Raw genomic sequence first — 17,377 nt, forward strand, 5'->3', positions numbered from 1 at the left:
CTCTCTGCAAGTGAATCAATATCATTAATCTGCCTCACGGTCAGCCCATGTCATGGCGGATCCGGTGCCGGACCACCGCACCTCCAATCCACTCCCGATCCGAGCCAGCACCCATCCCGCCGCCGCCTTCCTCCTGCGGAGGCGGAAGCGGCCGTATGTACGCCTGGGAGGGAGGAAGCCCCGGCGGGGAATTTGGGTGGCGAGGCTGTTCCGGCGAGTGCGGCTGCGGTGGCTGAAGCAGAGGCTGAGGAAGCTGAAGCAGTACTACCGGTCGCTGGTGAGGGACATCGTGGAAGGCAGCGCGAGCATGGAGTCGGTGCAGCAGAGGATTCTGATGGAGACTTCGTTCGCCATTCCGGTCATGGGCATTTCCTTCAATTCCTTTCAAGGTTCACATCCGGTGATATAGAATAATAGAAAGAGAATGGAATGTATATTTGCAGGTTGTTTGTGTGGGTGTCGAAGTGGATCATTCATCGGTTTTTACGTACGAATCTCATCTTCCATTGCCTAGATTGGATTGGATTGGATAATTGGTTTGGTTTTGGATGGATATGGCTCCATTGAATTCTCTGTAATTCGTTTTCTTATCAATTTTAATCGGTAACTGAGCTACCATGCCCCTCATTAAACCATTAATCACCACCCACCCACCTAACCAGTCATCAGGTGGGTGCAGTGCTCCTCACATACTGAGTTTGTAGCCTATATATACATGGATGGGTATTGATTACCTAAGTCATCTATCCCATTCCTATCCTGGGTTATTACGTATGAAATTAAATATAATTAATTTGCAGCAACGCCCATTATTACAGAGATAAAAGACAACCCAACCACAACCACTACCACTGCCACTACCATCATCTGATTTGAAGCACAATCCGGAATTCATTCCAGTCCATTAATTTATCATGCACACTGCACATGTCATTAATTCTGATGCTTCAAGTAATTACCGGACATTTTTAACTAATAATAATACCACTCTATTATAATTCTCATATTTTCGTCGTTAATTATCTGCTACGTTTTTAAGTTTTAAATCAGTTTTTATTCTTTAGAATATAATAATAATAAATATATGTTATTTATAAATGTAAATGTAGATAGGAACAACAAACTGTAGTAATTAAGGTGGCGAAATAAATAAGAAAGGCATCATCCGATGAGATGGACTCGAATCGAAACGGGCGCGAGCGCCGAGAGGGGATTGACAAAAGATGGGGGAAGCGGTCAGTGCATTCGTCATCAGGCATGGCATTGGTAGGCACTCTATCCCCATCGCCATCGCCCCCATCATTCAATCCCATTTCGAGCTCTTTATTTATGAATCACAGTTCACAGATATTAATTATATAATAATTAATAGCTAGGCAGTCGCACCCTCTTCGTGAATCACAATAGTAATAAAAATAATTAGGCCGCTGTTCATTCATCTCCCTCCCCCCATGGCCCAAGCAAGCAAGCAAGCATGCCACCCAACTACGACTAAATAAATCAAGGATGGATGGATGGGTCATTCTTGATAATAATGCTGCATCTAACTTGGATGCTAATCTCTCTCTCTCTCTCTCTCTCTCTCTATCTATCTATCTATCTATATATATCTACTCTATATTGCCATGGTGAAGGTGTCGGTACTTAAATAACAATACAAGCACAACTTGGAATGAATTCATTACTTAATATAATATATATATATATGTGCTGTTTGTCGCGTTGTTGAGTAGTTCTTGAACTTTGCAATTGTAAGAAGGACGATTATGACAATCAACTAAGATGCAAGCAATTCAGTGCTGCAGCTTCCTACATTAGATTTCATATATCTCATCATCCGTTCCTCGTTAATAATAAGAATTAGATGTTAGAATTCATTAAATTCTTTTAAAATTTATATTTTTAGATATTTATTTTGTTAATTTTATTTTTAATTGATAATATCTCGTTTGAAACATTATTTTTTAGCAAAAAAATTAAATTTAGATGCTGAAAAAAAAATACCCTCAATTAATTTTAAACAATTTTATTATTAGAAAATCAATCAAAAATAAAAATACTAAACTTATCATTAAGTGGAGGAAACTGACGCCAACTGATAATTTGAGAAGTAAAAATACAGAAAAAAAAAAAACTGTAAAAATGTAAGTATTAATCATAATCAATCCTTAAACCCAAGTAAAAAAAAAAATAATTTATTACCTCCAAATAAGTGTAAAAGAAAATTAGTCTATAATTCATCTTTAAATTGGAGAAGCAAAGTAACCTCTAAATAATTTAAATTTTCTTGTATTTTTCTCAATAAATATGATTTTTGATTGAATTTTCAAACATGTAATTTTTTATTTTTTTTATTTTCCCTCACTAATATAGTTTTTGATTAAATTTTTAAACACACAATTCTTTAATTTTTTTTTCAATAAATATATTTTTTGATTGAATTTTCAAACAATATTTGTGCTTTTAGTTTCAAAAGTTAAAATTTTCTTATTTTCTTTTTGAGTTAGTGATTACTTTTTCTCACCTTTTTTTCTCTATTTTTTCCTTTCAAATTATCAATTAGAGCCACTTTTGAGTAACTTTGGTATTTTTATTTTTCAATTGATTTGTGATAATATAATTATGTGTAATTATTTAAGATTAATTAAACATTGTGGTCATTTTCTTTTTGGATGAGACCAACAATCGACGGTGATTTTCAATCATCAATGATAATGAGAATGAGACAACGGAGGTTAAAATAGTTAGAATCAAATATTAATAAATGTGACAATAAAGATAAGGTAACGAACACTACGAGAATGAGAATCAGACGCCGATGAATGTAGAAGACAAGGTAATTAAGATCAAGAGAAATAAACTAACACAAAGAGATTTCAAAATCTTGCCCACAAATGCAAAAAATCTAAAAATGAATGGTCATTTTCTTTGTTATCAAACATTAAACAACTTAAAAACTTGTTCAGAAATATAAAGGGTCACATTTTATTATTTTTTATATTTTTAGTTTAACACTTACTTATTTTATTTTAAGTTTAAAACCATCTCATTGTCCTCTATATAAACCATATGGGTCGCCACCTTATTAATCACCTGTACTGCCATATCATATCAGTGGATTCACAAACCCACAGAGTCTCCTGAATTTAAACCATCTCAAGGGGCTTACACATCTAAGGGCTTGTGAACTGCAATAACCCACCCACAAAATGTAGAAATTAAGGGAAAAATTATATTACAATTTCCTTGCATATCTCACACATACCCCATTAACTTTCATTAATTTCACTTGGGACATTTTTTATTTCAATCTTGCTCTTAAGCCATTTAAATGTTGCACTTATGCAACTTTAATATATTTTCTTTTAAAGCCCTGCACAAATATTATAATACCTCATACTTAGTATTGAGGGTTTGACACCAAATTATTTACACAAAGGTCCAAGTCATGGTTAATAAAGCAATGTGTTGGGATTTCATCACATAATTAAAAGCCCATAAAAGAATCAACAAAAAATACAAATGCTAGTCATGGTTTGACAATCATTTGTGTTTTCAAATGAAGGAGAAATAATAAAACACCCATTTCTTACAAGTGCTTTTGATATTCTACTCGCGGTAATAAAATGGTTTTGATAATGACTATATGAAAATCAATCTTTAATAAATGAGTTTGAAGTAAGGTATGAAAATCTATAGAAGATATATTGAGTACGGTTAAATGTGGTTTATTCAAGTGCATTTTCGATACTCTCAATGGCATGGACGAAGAACTCGGACAAAGGCAAAGGCAAAGGAAAGGAACCGGCATCCTCAAGCCGTCCTCCATCTCAACCAAGGCCTCAAATCCAACTTTTCAATTTTGAGGGACAACAAAAAAGATACTCCATTCACTTTGAGTCTCGAGAAGTCCTAGAAGGTCGTTACTTGGACTTAACATTTCTAGAAACTATTGGTTTTCCCTATATTCAAACGTTTAAGGATTTTGGTTGGTGGGACTTCTTAACAATTCATCGATGCATATATGAAGATGTTGTTAAGGCTTTTTATTCAAATGCTGATAATACATATCACAAGAGGAAGTCAAATAAGAAGTTTAAGACCAACATTAGGGATTCTCATATGGAAGTCACATTGATACTGATTCATAATCAATTTGGAATTCCTTTAGATGGTGAGGAATATGTCTCTTGGACACAAGACTATATTCAGGCTAGCAAAGAAGTCATAGGAGATGACTCTCTTACATCTAAAATCACTGACACAACAAGTATAGACTTGAACACCAGAATTCTCCATCTCATTTGTTGTCAGATGATTTACCCTAGGAATGACAGTTTTTCTCTTGTTACTAGACTTGATTTGTGGCTACTTCAATGTATTAAGGCTAAGAGAAAGCCAAATCTATGTCTACTGATGATCAACTTGATGATAGACTCCTTTTCAACAAAGACTAGGTCACTTCCCTATGACATGGCAATTAGTGAATTACTAGATAGTTTAGTGGGAAACATGGAAAGTGCTAGAAAAGTCTATTTCAGCCTCTCTTAGCATATAAATGACAAGACAGCCATTAGAATTGGCTATGCAAATAAGGATGAGGAATGGCTCAAGGTTGATAAGCTTGAAAATCCTAGGAAAAAGAGAAGATCAGAAGGACCATCTTCATCTCATGAAGAGTTAGTGGTTCAAGGAATGACAAATTTAAAATTAGACATATCAAGAGTTGAAGCCAGTTTGCAAGAGTTTAGAGAAGAAGTCAGATTAGATTTGTAGAGTCTCCATCAGCATCAAGAAGAACTCTCATCTTAGATGGGACACCTTATTCAGATGCTCTATTTTTAGTTCCCTCTTCCTGTTGCATCTCCATTTATACCATCAGCTTCATCTCCTTCATCAGCTCAGTCTTCTCCTTCATCAATCTCTTCGGATGTTTAGATGATGCCCTCATCATACATTCTACTTTACCTTTGCTTTATGTATGCTTACTTTGGAAAATTTAACTGTTGCTTTTATCATATGGTTTGTTGAACTACATTATCACTTTATGAATGAATGTTTAAGTATTGACATTTCACTCTTGTTAATGTATGTTTAAATCTAACTGCATGCTTCAATAGTTGAATAATCTCGATATGTAGATTGGTTTAAGGGGGAGCCTCAGTGTGTTTCAAAAAGGGGGAGTATTCATCTTTTTGATATTGACAAAAAGGGGGAGATAAAATGAGTGAATTGATTTTCATATTTATTTTGTCATCATAAAAAAGGGGGAGATTGATATTCTACTCTTGGTAATAAAGTGGTTTTGATAATGACTATATGAAAATCAATCTTTAATAAATGAGTTTGAAGTAAGGTATGAAAATCTATAGAAGATATGTTCAATATGGTTGAGTGTGGTTTATTTCAAAATATATTTTTGATAATCTCAACTTGCTTTCAAAAGAATCAAAATGAGGATTTGTTAAGTTTTCAATCTTTTCAAATGGATAGTCGACTATGTGGTTCATTCTGTCGACTATGCTATTAAGGATAGTCGATTATACCTTGTTTTATTTATGAATCTGTCGACTATCCATTATATTCTGTCGATTATCTCTTTTCGCAAAAAACTTCCAACGGCTAGTTTTTCAAATCCCAACGGTCACAAACGGTTACATTTCTCTTCAATCTTTTGGGAATCCTATATATACAACTCAAGGAGGATCAAGAGACGGCTAATGGACGAGAATGAAATAATTTGAGCTTACTGTTACTCTCGTTTGTATTTACAATGATTGTGATTCATTTTTTTCTCTCTTCAAGGCTTTGATTTTAACTTGTATTATTTCATTCAAGCCTTGTTTTCATTGTAAGAGAAATTGTAACTAAGAGTGTCAACTTTTAGCATCTCGTTTACATTTGTATCACTTTTATTTTCCTAACTTGTTGTGTTAGAGGACTTGATCATTGAAGTAAGGGGTTGTAATTCATAGTTAGGTGCTAGAGGGCTTGCTTGTATAAGCAAGGTGTTGTAATTCCTAGTCTTGTACTAGAGGACCTACTTGGTTTATGTAGGGGGTTTTAGTGAATTATTTGTAAAATCCTTAGTGAGGAGCTAAGATAGTGGATTAGGCTTGGGTTAAGACGAACCACTATAAATCCTTGTGTTTCTTATGCTTGTGTACTTTGATCTATTTATCTTTCCAAGCATTTCATTATTCCTCAATTGGTTCACATATTTATCTTTGTAAACTTACATATGTCATTTTATATACTTCACGTTTTAAATCCTAAAACCTCAATTTGTATTAAAAAGTTCTTCAAGTTCAATTAAGTTTTTAAAATAACCAATTCACCCCCCTCTTGGTATGTGCCATAGCATCTCTCGGTCCAACAACTTTGTCATGTCATAATTTGAAGATTTATTTTAAAAATATTTTCTATAGAAGCCATTTGTTAACCCTTATGATTTATATCTTATTTTTAAAACTTTTATTTGCTTGACCTTCATTTTTTTTTAAATTCATTAAAAATTATTCTCCTAAACGATGTTTATGGAGGTTTACCTCTAGTAACCTTACCTTTCTATCGAAACTCTTTTGTTGGGTTTAGTTCATTAAGGCGAGATCTTTGTGAGTGTGTTTATTTTAATATATCAAACATAGTTTAAGTCATAACTAGTATTAAGAAGTCTAAATTTCAAATAATTCTAAAATATCGAGTTTAAAGGAAAAACAAAGACTTCTTGGGTGTCCCGGCCAAAAATCTTTAATAATCCTAAGAGTAAATTTTTAAGTCACTACAACCTAATATATGAACCTAAAAATCATCTATTTATACCAAAATAAAATAACAAACTTTTAATGAAAATCGAATTCTTACAACATGTTTGACATATTTAATGCACTTAATATCACCAAAGTAATACCTATATATGCTTTTAATGTGTCACATAAAACATATACAACATTTACAAAACATTACATGTCACAAAAATAACAAAGCTTCCCAAAAACCTATGTTTCAAAAACTTCATTCCCCTTTGAGTTGCTTGCCTCACCTAAAAGATTTGAATATTTTAAATGACGAACTTAAGTTAGAAGATGAACCTTCAAAGTGAGCATCCTCCAAAAGTAAAACATTTATATGAAATGCATGTATGAAAGAAAATACAAGTTTCTATTCTGTAGTATCACTTGTGATCGTGTCAGTCTCATTTTAAGAGCTTTCTCAAATGGAGTTAGAAATACCTCTTAAAAAGTCCTTAACCATGTCATGTCGGGCCTAGGCTACAAAGAAAATACGAGTTTCTACTCTGCAATGTCATTTGTGATCGTGTCGGCCTTCTTCTAAGAGTTTTCTCAATTGGTGCCAAAATTACCTCTTGGAAAGTCCTTGACCATGTCACATTGGGTCTAACTAGGGTAGAGTAAAATAACATGACTAGACATGATCATGGGTGCAAATGAGAAGTCAAAATAAGGTACATTTTCAAAACATATTTCTCATGCAATGTGAAAAAATCACAAAAGTAAAAGTTTGTGGGTGAGAGAACCTCACATTGGAGTCTTTTGGGAAAATATATTACTTTCTCCTAACTTCTCAACATCTCCTTGGTCACTTTGATGGTAAGCTTTTTCTTCCCTTTACTAGTTTTATCTCTTTCTTTCTTTCTTTTTCTCTCTATTTTTTCTCTTCTTTAATTTTACACTTGATTCAAATACCTCAAATGAGATACCCTCCCTCAATTTATAGGACCTTTCATATTCCCTATAAGGAAGCCAATTAATAAGAGAAACTTGCATTTTTTTTTTATTATATTGAAACCTTTATTTCTTGTGAAATATGCCCATATATACATATAAGAAAGGAAGAAGATGAAAGAGGGTCAAAAAATTAATGGAGGATGGCTTGGATGCCGTCCCCAATAGTATAGGCCCTTTATGTGAAGTATTGGGGCGCGCCCAAGTATATTGTGAATAACTGAGACACTTACTTCACGAGGAGATTTTGGATGGAGCTATTCAAACTGATGGGCACTAACCTCAAATTCTCTATAAGTATGCATCCTCAAATTGATGGGAAAACAAAGAGGATGAATGCATTATTGGAATCATAATGCATTCATGGTAAGCACCAACTAATGGGATTAGACTAAGTTGATGGACATTGCCCAATTCTCATACAATCTTTAAAAAAGTAAATCCATGGGGTATAGTCCTTTCGAGATAGTGATGGGACAACAACCTTTGAATTCAAATACTATCACTTTGGGATATAAAGGAAGTAGTCTATCCGCTTACAAGTTTGTGAAATGATGAAACAAGTAAGCTGATACTATTCGAGCCTACTTAGAGAAAGCATCCAAGAGGATGAAAAGATAGGCTGACAAAAAGAGACGACTAAGGGAATTCCAAGTGGGAGACCTTGTGTTAGTGAAACTATACATACATGGTAAGACCCAAGGTCTACATTGAGGATTGATGAGAAGGTGCAAAGGTTAATTCTTGATTGTGAAAAGAATTGGAAAATGACCCTATAGGTTGAGCTACCTTCAAGGATCAAGTTGCATCTAGTGTTTCATGTAAGCTTACTCAAGCCTATAAGGAGGATCAAGATGATCTAAGTTGTAGGTCATCAAAAAAGGAGTTGATTGGCATCCAAGCACATTATGACAAAAATGTTGAGATACTAATAGTGGATCGTGCGTTATGTTATTCTAATTTGCCTCCTAAACTTGAGTTGTTAGTAGAATGGAAAAAATTATCCAAGAGTAAAGCTAGTTGGAAGTCGTTTCATGACTTGTGGCAATTTAAGGAATAAATCAAGGCCTGCAAGGACTTGAAGGCAACATGGACGTTGCCAACTTAGATGGGGAGAATGTTACAAATTTCCAACTAAGGCCTTGAATAAGGTTAGTTGATGCATATCTCAAAGGTTTATGAGGTTTTGATGCATTTTATGAAACGTATTTTAGAAAGTTCCATAAAATTCTAGAATGTTCCAAAAGTTTCTAGAAAGATCCAAAAGGTTCCACGAGGGTCCAAAATGACCTAGAACTCTTTGGATGGCTTTGGAAGGTTCTAGAACCTTATGGACAAATATAGACATGCCTAGAATATTATAGAAATATATGGAGTTTTATGAAAATTTCTAGGATGTAAATGGATAAGGATGAATGTATGAATATCCTAGGAGTATTCTAGAGTATCAAAAAAGACTGTCGGATCAAATAGATCTACATCGTCCATTAAGGAGGTGGAATGCCTATATATATGAGATGTTATCAACCATGTATAACAACTTGAACTAAGCGAATGAAAAAGCATGCCTTCCAACTCTTGTGCATCATTTTTGTTCTCTTTAAGCATTATTTGCTAATCAAGCTAGCATCTAAGTTACGTAAGGCATTTTCAAAGAAGGCCAACTAGTAAACTTTGTATTATTGGGTAAAGGTTTGCTAGAGCCACATAGGTTTCGAGAGGTGACTGCACTCTCACCCTGCAATTAAAACACAAAACAAAATACAATAAAAATTTTATATTTTTTCTTTATTTAGGTGAGAGGTTTATACTCGTCAGTGTACGAGTGCAGTTGTAGTCCAAATTTAAATTTATATTTTTTGGATGAGTCCAGCTCGTCCACTGAGAGATTTATTTATGGCAAAAGAAAAAGAATGTCACACACACGCACATGCATTTAGATGGATTGATAACAAGATTTTTTTATGGTTTTTTTTAGATAACAAATACTAAAAAATAAAGCAAGACAGAAATTGAAATAAATACTGAACGTGAGAATATGAAATTAGATAGTACTTGAGTTAAGATAATTTCAGTGCCAACCCGTTGATTCCCAAATTTTAGCAGAAAAGATTAGCAACATTAATTTAATTTCAGATATGAAGGTTTGTTATTAAATGCAATTAGAGATGATGATAGTTCTAGTTTAAGCAATCCCCATACATGATATGCGGGATTCTAATTTAAGAAATTACCATAAATCTAATTACAATTAATACACAAGACAACTAAATTAACTATCCGGGTTTGGGTATGATAGCGTTTCTAGTTCTAGTAACTCTCATACGTGACATGAAAGCTCTAAGTTAGGCTTACGCTCTAATCCAAACCTAGTGATTTTTCAATAATTAAGACACACTCATACTAAAATTTAAATTAAATTTACTCATTTAAAGCGCAGCTTTCTTTGGGAATCATTGGCGTTGGACACTATTCTTGCCTTAACCCAAGATTAGATTTAGCTACTCATTTTCATTTAAAAGTTAATTGATAGGAATTTAAACGACGTAATTTAAATAACAGAATTTAAATGACAAAAATTAAAATAGCAGAAACTAACCGGCCATTTAGGCGGTAGATAATTAGAAGACAAGAATTAAAATTGCAGAAATTTAAAGGCATAAACTAACCGGCCATTTAGGTGGTGAATAATAAAGTATCAATAAATGACATAAGAATTTAAAAGAAGAAAGAAATGAAGTAAGATCACAAGAGAAAACAATAGAGAAAATAAGAACAAAAGCAATTCTCAAATAGAGAATTCTAAGGAAACAACTAAACTTTGATTCAAGAATAATAATCACACTTACAAATGCAATCAAGTGAGCTATTTATAGGCCATAAGATGCAATATAAACCACACAATTTCAATTATTCAACTAGATATAATTATATCTAATAGGCACTCACACACTTAAAGTTAAATAGATTTTAACTATAATACATATATAATAAAGCACTCATAAAGTTAAATGAATTTTAGCTATAATACACACCTAATAGTTAAATGAATTTTAGCTAAAAAACACACCTAATAAAGCACTTACATTAAAAAAATAAAAATAGATTTCTATAATTGGGTTTTTGATTTTCATTAGGATTAAAAATAATGCTTGGGCCTTCTCTAAATGATATCTTCCATGGGTTGCTCAAATTGTGTAATACCCGAGAAATTTGGGTTAATTAAAAATAAGCAATTTATTAAAGAAATGAGATTTCAGAGAAAATTGGTATCTGAATAGCCCGCAAAATTGACCAAATCGACTATCAGGAGTGCCTTGGAGCCGAGATGCCAAAATAAAATGATGTGGTATTAACAAGCACCCCGAGATAGGATTTATGGTCCAGAAAGAAATCGGATCGGGAATAGTTTTCGGTATAGCAAAATAGTAGCTGCCAATTAGGCTGCAATACCGAATCGTTATAGACGATTTCTTGGAAGTCAACGGGAGCTTGAGGAGACTTTGGTTTTTCATGAGGAACAACCCTTCAAAGGTTTTAGCAAGGAACAAAAGGGTTTGAGGCCAAAACGAAAATTCGGGCCAAAGTGCAATTTCTTAAGATCTATCGAATCTGTCAGAGGGAGGTCGAAAGAATAATTTTTCGGAATATTCAAAAGAGGAAGTGTGAGTTTTAGAACATGAGGGTCCTAATGGAAATGAAAGAAAGTTCAAGGGCTTGAGAAAAGGGGCAAAAATGTAATAAATCAAAGTTGGAGGGCAAAAGTGGAATTTCTAAAAATTAGAGCAGCCATGGCCGACCAACCCTTTCAATCACCGACTTTAGCCACAGGGATGGCACTAGAGTTGGTCGAGGATAACTTTTGGTAAAGGGCTTGGCCCATAACAACCATCATGGTGGCCGAAAATAGAAGAAAAGCGATCGAAAGTTTGATCGTTTTTATCAAAGCCTGCAAATGGCTATTTTGGTCGGTTAAAGCTGCTTGAAGGTCGATCTAGGGTAGGTAAACCCTCCTAAGGTAATGGGCTAGCCGATCCCAGGCATTTGGAACATCGATTTCGCCTATAAATAGGCATTCGAAGTGGCTGAAAATGGAGGAGAAATAAGCTTCAAATCGGCCATTTTATGGAACGAATTGAGAGTCAAGACCATGGGGCTTTTGTTGCCCATGGCTTAAAGAAGAATTCTGGAAAATTTGGAGCATTTTGGTGCTAGTTTGATAGGTGTTCAATGGTGGCCGAAAATAGTGAGATTTTGAGTTTCAAATTGGCCACGATTTTGAACGAATTGAGGCTCAAGAATAAGGGGCTTTTAAAGCCCATGAGTGGTAGAAGATTTATGAAGAGTTAGAGCCATTTTCATGGCCGTTTGATGGCGATTCGAGCTTCGCCGGAAAGAGGGAGGCGGACGGCTGGCCGAGACTTCAAACGCCCGATTGGGCGCCTTGCCGTGCTCCTTTCGAGCTAAGATCAGTGTCAAATGGATTGACTAGAAAAGGGCTTTCAGCTGGTGGAGTCACCTCAGATCGCCACCATGGCCGGCACCGGGGAAGATGACCGGCGCATGGGCCACACGCGCTGGTCAGCATGCGCAGCCCACGCGCCAGCGTGTGGGGGCGCGTGAGTGGCTAGAAAAATCTGAAAAAAATTCTTAAAAATCTATAAAAATATTTTATGGAGGTCTGTGCAAAAATTTTTGAAGTTCGGGTTCTCGATATTTCGGTTTTAGAGCCAAAGAATCTCGTTTTGTGTGAAAACGCACCATCTGGGTAAGTCCAGTATTTTCCTTTGAAGTTTATGGCATATTATGAATTGTTGTGAAATTAGATATATTTGAGAAAACAGTCTCGAGGTATTTATTGGAATTTTCGGAAAGGAAAAATAAAAGAAAATGAAGAAAAAATGAAATAAATGGAATATTGAGGATATTTAGTGATTAAATATTATTTTATGATTGAGGAGATCGAAATGATGTGATTGGTGCAATTTTTGAGATTTGGCACGAAAATTAAGGCGAGCACGCATATCGAGACGATGCACGCTTTTCAAGGTGTCTTGATCTTTAGGGCAAATGTGAGTGGTTTTATCCCCATAACTCATATATGATATGATTTCCTTGCTATGCATAATATTTACGAAAGATATGATTCATTTTGTCATACTGCATGAAAAGTCGTGATAATTACATGGCACGATATTATTGTCACATTGATATTTGTGCATGAGAGTGGGATGTCGCCCCCAAAGTGTAGCAGTAATTCCCCAAGGGCGTTGAGGGAATAACGTTAGGCTTATCCTACAGAGGTTCGGGATTTGCCTAGGATTCCTAGCTGGGCTTGCGGGCCAGGGAAGTTACATTAAGGGCAAATGTTGTTCATGTTATTGCATCATGCATTCGTATATATGTTTTGAACCCTTACTAGAAGTTTCATCTTCTAATAGGTTATGCCCCTAGAACATTCCACGTTCCAGTTTTAGACTTGTAGTTAGGGCAGAGAGCAGATTGAGATATGACGGCACGTCATGGCATGGCCGATGATTCAGCGAGCTGTCTCGGAGATGTTTTAGCTGATGCTTTATTGATGATTAGCCTTGTTAGAATATTATGAAATCTTCATGTATTTATGTATTTCAATATTGAGGATATGATGTTAATTATGGTATGAATTCTTATGTTATAAATAAAGTGATTTGATTATGTACCATATCAGGTTTCGATTATTGCTTCCGTATTTTTTAATGATTTGCTGGGGGTTTTATTCAGGACTCGGTACTTAAGGTTTAAGTTTTATACCGGGAAAGAAAGAAAAAAATAAATTATGTATACTTTGGGTCTCAGCATAGTGACACGCTCGGTAAGAAAAAAGCGGGGTGTTACAAATTGGGCCTTAATTCTTCATGAACTTGAATTCTTCATAGACTTTAATTCTTCATGAGCTTGAATTTTTCATGGACTTGAATTCTTCATGCTTACAAAAAAATAATTTAATGTTATTAATAAATTATATATTATTTATATATGTATTACACATGGCACATATATATATTATATTATATTATATATATATTACATGCATGCATATAATGATGTATATGTATTATATATAATTTTATATATTATTATTATTATTATTATTATTTTTAAATTTTACTTTAGAACTTCATTTCATTCATTTTTCAATTTAAACTTGCATATAATCATAAAATATATATTAATATCTAATTTAAGCTATTTTTAAGATAAAAAAAATATGTAATTATAACATAATTTTTATAAAATTAACTACTAATCATGAGCTCTAAGAAAAAGTCCATGACACCTTATGTGTGTCTGAGGAGAAGGGTTTACCCAAGGCAACCCCGCATGGGGATTAAGCGAGCAATAGTAATTGCTTGTTGTTTAGAGGGATGTGAGTCATTTTTATGGAAAAGGGATCTTATGTCCCATGCACTTGGTAGTTAGCCTGTTAGGCTTTTTATAGATATACATAATTACATGTATGTATAATATAATTTAAATGTATATATATTGTATATATACACATATATTTAACTATTTGACTTATTCATTTGGCCATTTTTTTTTTTTCAAAATAAACTCCAAGTTTATTTTATTGAGTCTCCAAACATTCTAAATATATTTTGGAGTATTACAAATAAAATTCACTGTCAACAACCTAGTTACAAAAGAGAGAAATTCTCATACTTAACCTTAAAACTCCTTTATATCCAAACTCATCACTATATAAGTTGCAACCTAACTATTGCACCTTATTATCACAATTTGATAATTAAATAGGTGTTGTTACTTGAATACAATAATTAAAATTTGTTTATGATAAGTTCAACGAGAAGTTGGCAGGTCTAGGTGAAATGGAGGAACAAGACTTGTCCGGAGAAACTGTAGAAGAGTCAAATAAGAGTAGATGTTTGGGTAGAGTTTTCGTTGTCTGAGAGAGTTGATAGGTCAAAAGGAGCGTTTGCAAGGCAGAAAACAATTAGAAGGCACACAGGGATTTCTCGTGCATAGACCCTTTGATAAGAAGAAAGCGTAGATGCTATCTGAAGGATGTAAATGAAGTATGTAGTGATAATTGTCTAGTTGAAATGATGAGTTCTCATAGAGAATATAAGTTGTGTAGATACAAATAGTCCAAGGGTCGGGAAAGAAATCTAGAAGTTGAAGGGTCAAGGGGTGTTTATACTCTTTAGTTAGTGACTGAGACATGTGACACACATGTATGAGAGACGTGCGACTCTTTCGACATTGAGGCATGTGGTTTTCCTGATCACACATGGTTTTCTTGGGTTAAGCTTGGAAATGTCTTGGTGAGAGACCCTCATGGAGAATGTTTCTTTGAAGGAAAAATAGCCTAAAGAAGACGGGCCATGTTGTGCAATACGATTTAGGTCTAAGTTGTGGGAGACATGTTTTCCTATGACTTCCTAGGAAGAATGGCTCGACTAAGTGTTTTATGCTTCGAATGAGAGTCTCTTATAAGAATTTGCCTTCGTGAAGAAACTCTTCCAGGAGAACCTTTCTCTCGAGCACAATAATCTTTTTGGGACGACTTATTTCTTAGGTAAGAAGGCTTCTATGAGAAAACTTTTCTTCGGAGGTTATGCCATAACTATAATACTCCAAGAGCTCAGATAAGGGTAGTATATATCGAGGATAAGTAAAGAATGAAACAATACCAACTGCATACCTTTTAGGCTGAATGTAGGTAAAGAACTCTCGGGTTAAGCGTTCTTGAGTTAGGAAAGCTGAAGGATGGGTGACCCCTAAAAAATTCGCGTAGGGCCATCAAGATAAGTTGTTCTGATCTTTTCTATCACTCGATGCGAGATGTTATAATAACAACACGCGACTCTATAAAATAAATGAGAACAAAGTATATTTTAAATACAAATCTTATTTTTATCATACTTTCAATTAGCCAAAAATATGATATAAACAAAATTTAGTGAGTTAGACATTGCTTCTCCTAAAAAGGCAAATTAAGTTATTTTTAAGTAAAAGTAAAAAACCATTTACTTTTCATTAAAAACATAACCAATTTTTATGGGAATCCACAACTATTAAAAGAATATTTATTGTTATAATTATTTTATGTCTAAGTAATAATGCCACTTTCATAATATTTATTTAATATGATAATAATAATAATATATTTTTTAGTTATTTTATATATTTACAACACAATAGAAAAATATTAACCAAACATTTATTACTTTATTTTTAACAAAAATAAACATACTATCACACTCAAATACCAAAATACTATTTTATTAACACAACTTTGGTACCGTAGCACATTAAAACATGGTAAGTGCAACTCTTGAATTACAACATAACACAACACTAATAAACAATTTCTTACCGTCAAGGGGCATAGCCAAGTGGCAAAAAGGCATGTTGAAAGCTTATCTGGGGCTCTTAGTGTAGGTTCGATTTCTGAGAGAAACAAAATACTTCATTTTAGGGGAAGATCTTGGGAGTGACATTAGTGGTGCTAAGGCCTACCACTTTAGTCACTCGGGCATATCCTTCGATTTACCTTCTCAGTGTAGCTCTAGGGGCGGGATGATTGAGGATGCCAGTAATGAAACGTAATCCAAAAAAAGAATAAAAATAAATTCTTAACCAAAACATTGTTCTCCCCATACATAAATTTGCATGATTAAGTTGATTTTATACATAAACTATTTTTGTAGTCATTTTATTGATGGTCTTAGAATTTTAGTCACTTTTTTAAATATATGAACTCATAGAGTTTGATTAATTTAATACGTAATTTTTTTATGGTTAATTTATTACACAATCTCATAATTTGTGTCAATTTTATACAAAAATATGGACTATTTGAAAATTATTGAATAATTATAACAATTTGCTTCACAAAATTCATTTTTATTATTTGCGTTAACGTGAATGCGGTTTCTTATTTGATTTAAAAATCCATAAAAATCTAAACCTAATATAAAAATATTTGTATGATATTTTTCTCAAATAATTTACGCATAATCCATAAAGATCATAAATACTTTTACAAATAATGTTTGAAATATAAGTTTGGTGAATTTCTTAACATTTTTTTGATAATTCCCAATATTTATAGCAATTGTGAATAATTATAAAAGAATTAAACATTACCTGTTTATGTATTTTGGTTATATCTTTGGGATTATTATTCTTGCGCGATCTCCTATCACTCGTGTCTTTGATTTCGACAAAAAAGATAAATTACAGATGAAGATCTTGTTTTACTGTGCAGGACAAAGAGTTGAACCTACGATCTATTAGTGCGAATCTTAACTTATTAACGTCCGACCACTTAACTTATGCTTTGGGAATAATTTTTTTTTTTTTTTTTTGATTCCATCCTTGGCCAATATGGCCAGGGTTATGGTTATGAAGTTGAGAGAAGTAATGTGATATTTTTTTTTTTTTTGACTAATGTTTCACGAGCATCCTCACCTACTAATTTTAAAAGTATAATAAATGAGTTAAATTAGAGAATTTAGCGATACTTAATTTTGATCGCAGAACAACATTTTGACCATAACAGAGCAAGCTGCAAATGGGATTGCTAGAACCATTATGCCCGGGGCAGTGATGTGATATTTGCC

General features: G+C 33.6%; 1 protein-coding gene across 1 annotated transcript; it reads left to right on the forward strand.

The window, feature by feature from the left end:
- On the forward strand, positions 1–733 carry LOC127790584 (uncharacterized). Its single transcript, XM_052320154.1, has one exon. It carries the CDS (start codon positions 53–55, stop codon positions 407–409), a length of 357 nt encoding a protein of 118 aa, XP_052176114.1. The 5' UTR covers positions 1–52; the 3' UTR covers positions 410–733.
- The last annotated feature ends 16,644 nt before the right edge of the window (positions 734–17,377 follow it).

Source organism: Diospyros lotus, chromosome 14, assembly GCF_014633365.1.
Source record: "Diospyros lotus cultivar Yz01 chromosome 14, ASM1463336v1, whole genome shotgun sequence".
NCBI classification, from domain to species: Eukaryota; Viridiplantae; Streptophyta; class Magnoliopsida; order Ericales; family Ebenaceae; genus Diospyros; species Diospyros lotus.

Excerpts from the sequence above, each read along its gene's own strand:
- LOC127790584 (XM_052320154.1), top strand. The coding sequence starts at position 53 with ATGGCGGATCCGGTGCCGGACCACCGCACCTCCAATCCACTCCCGATC.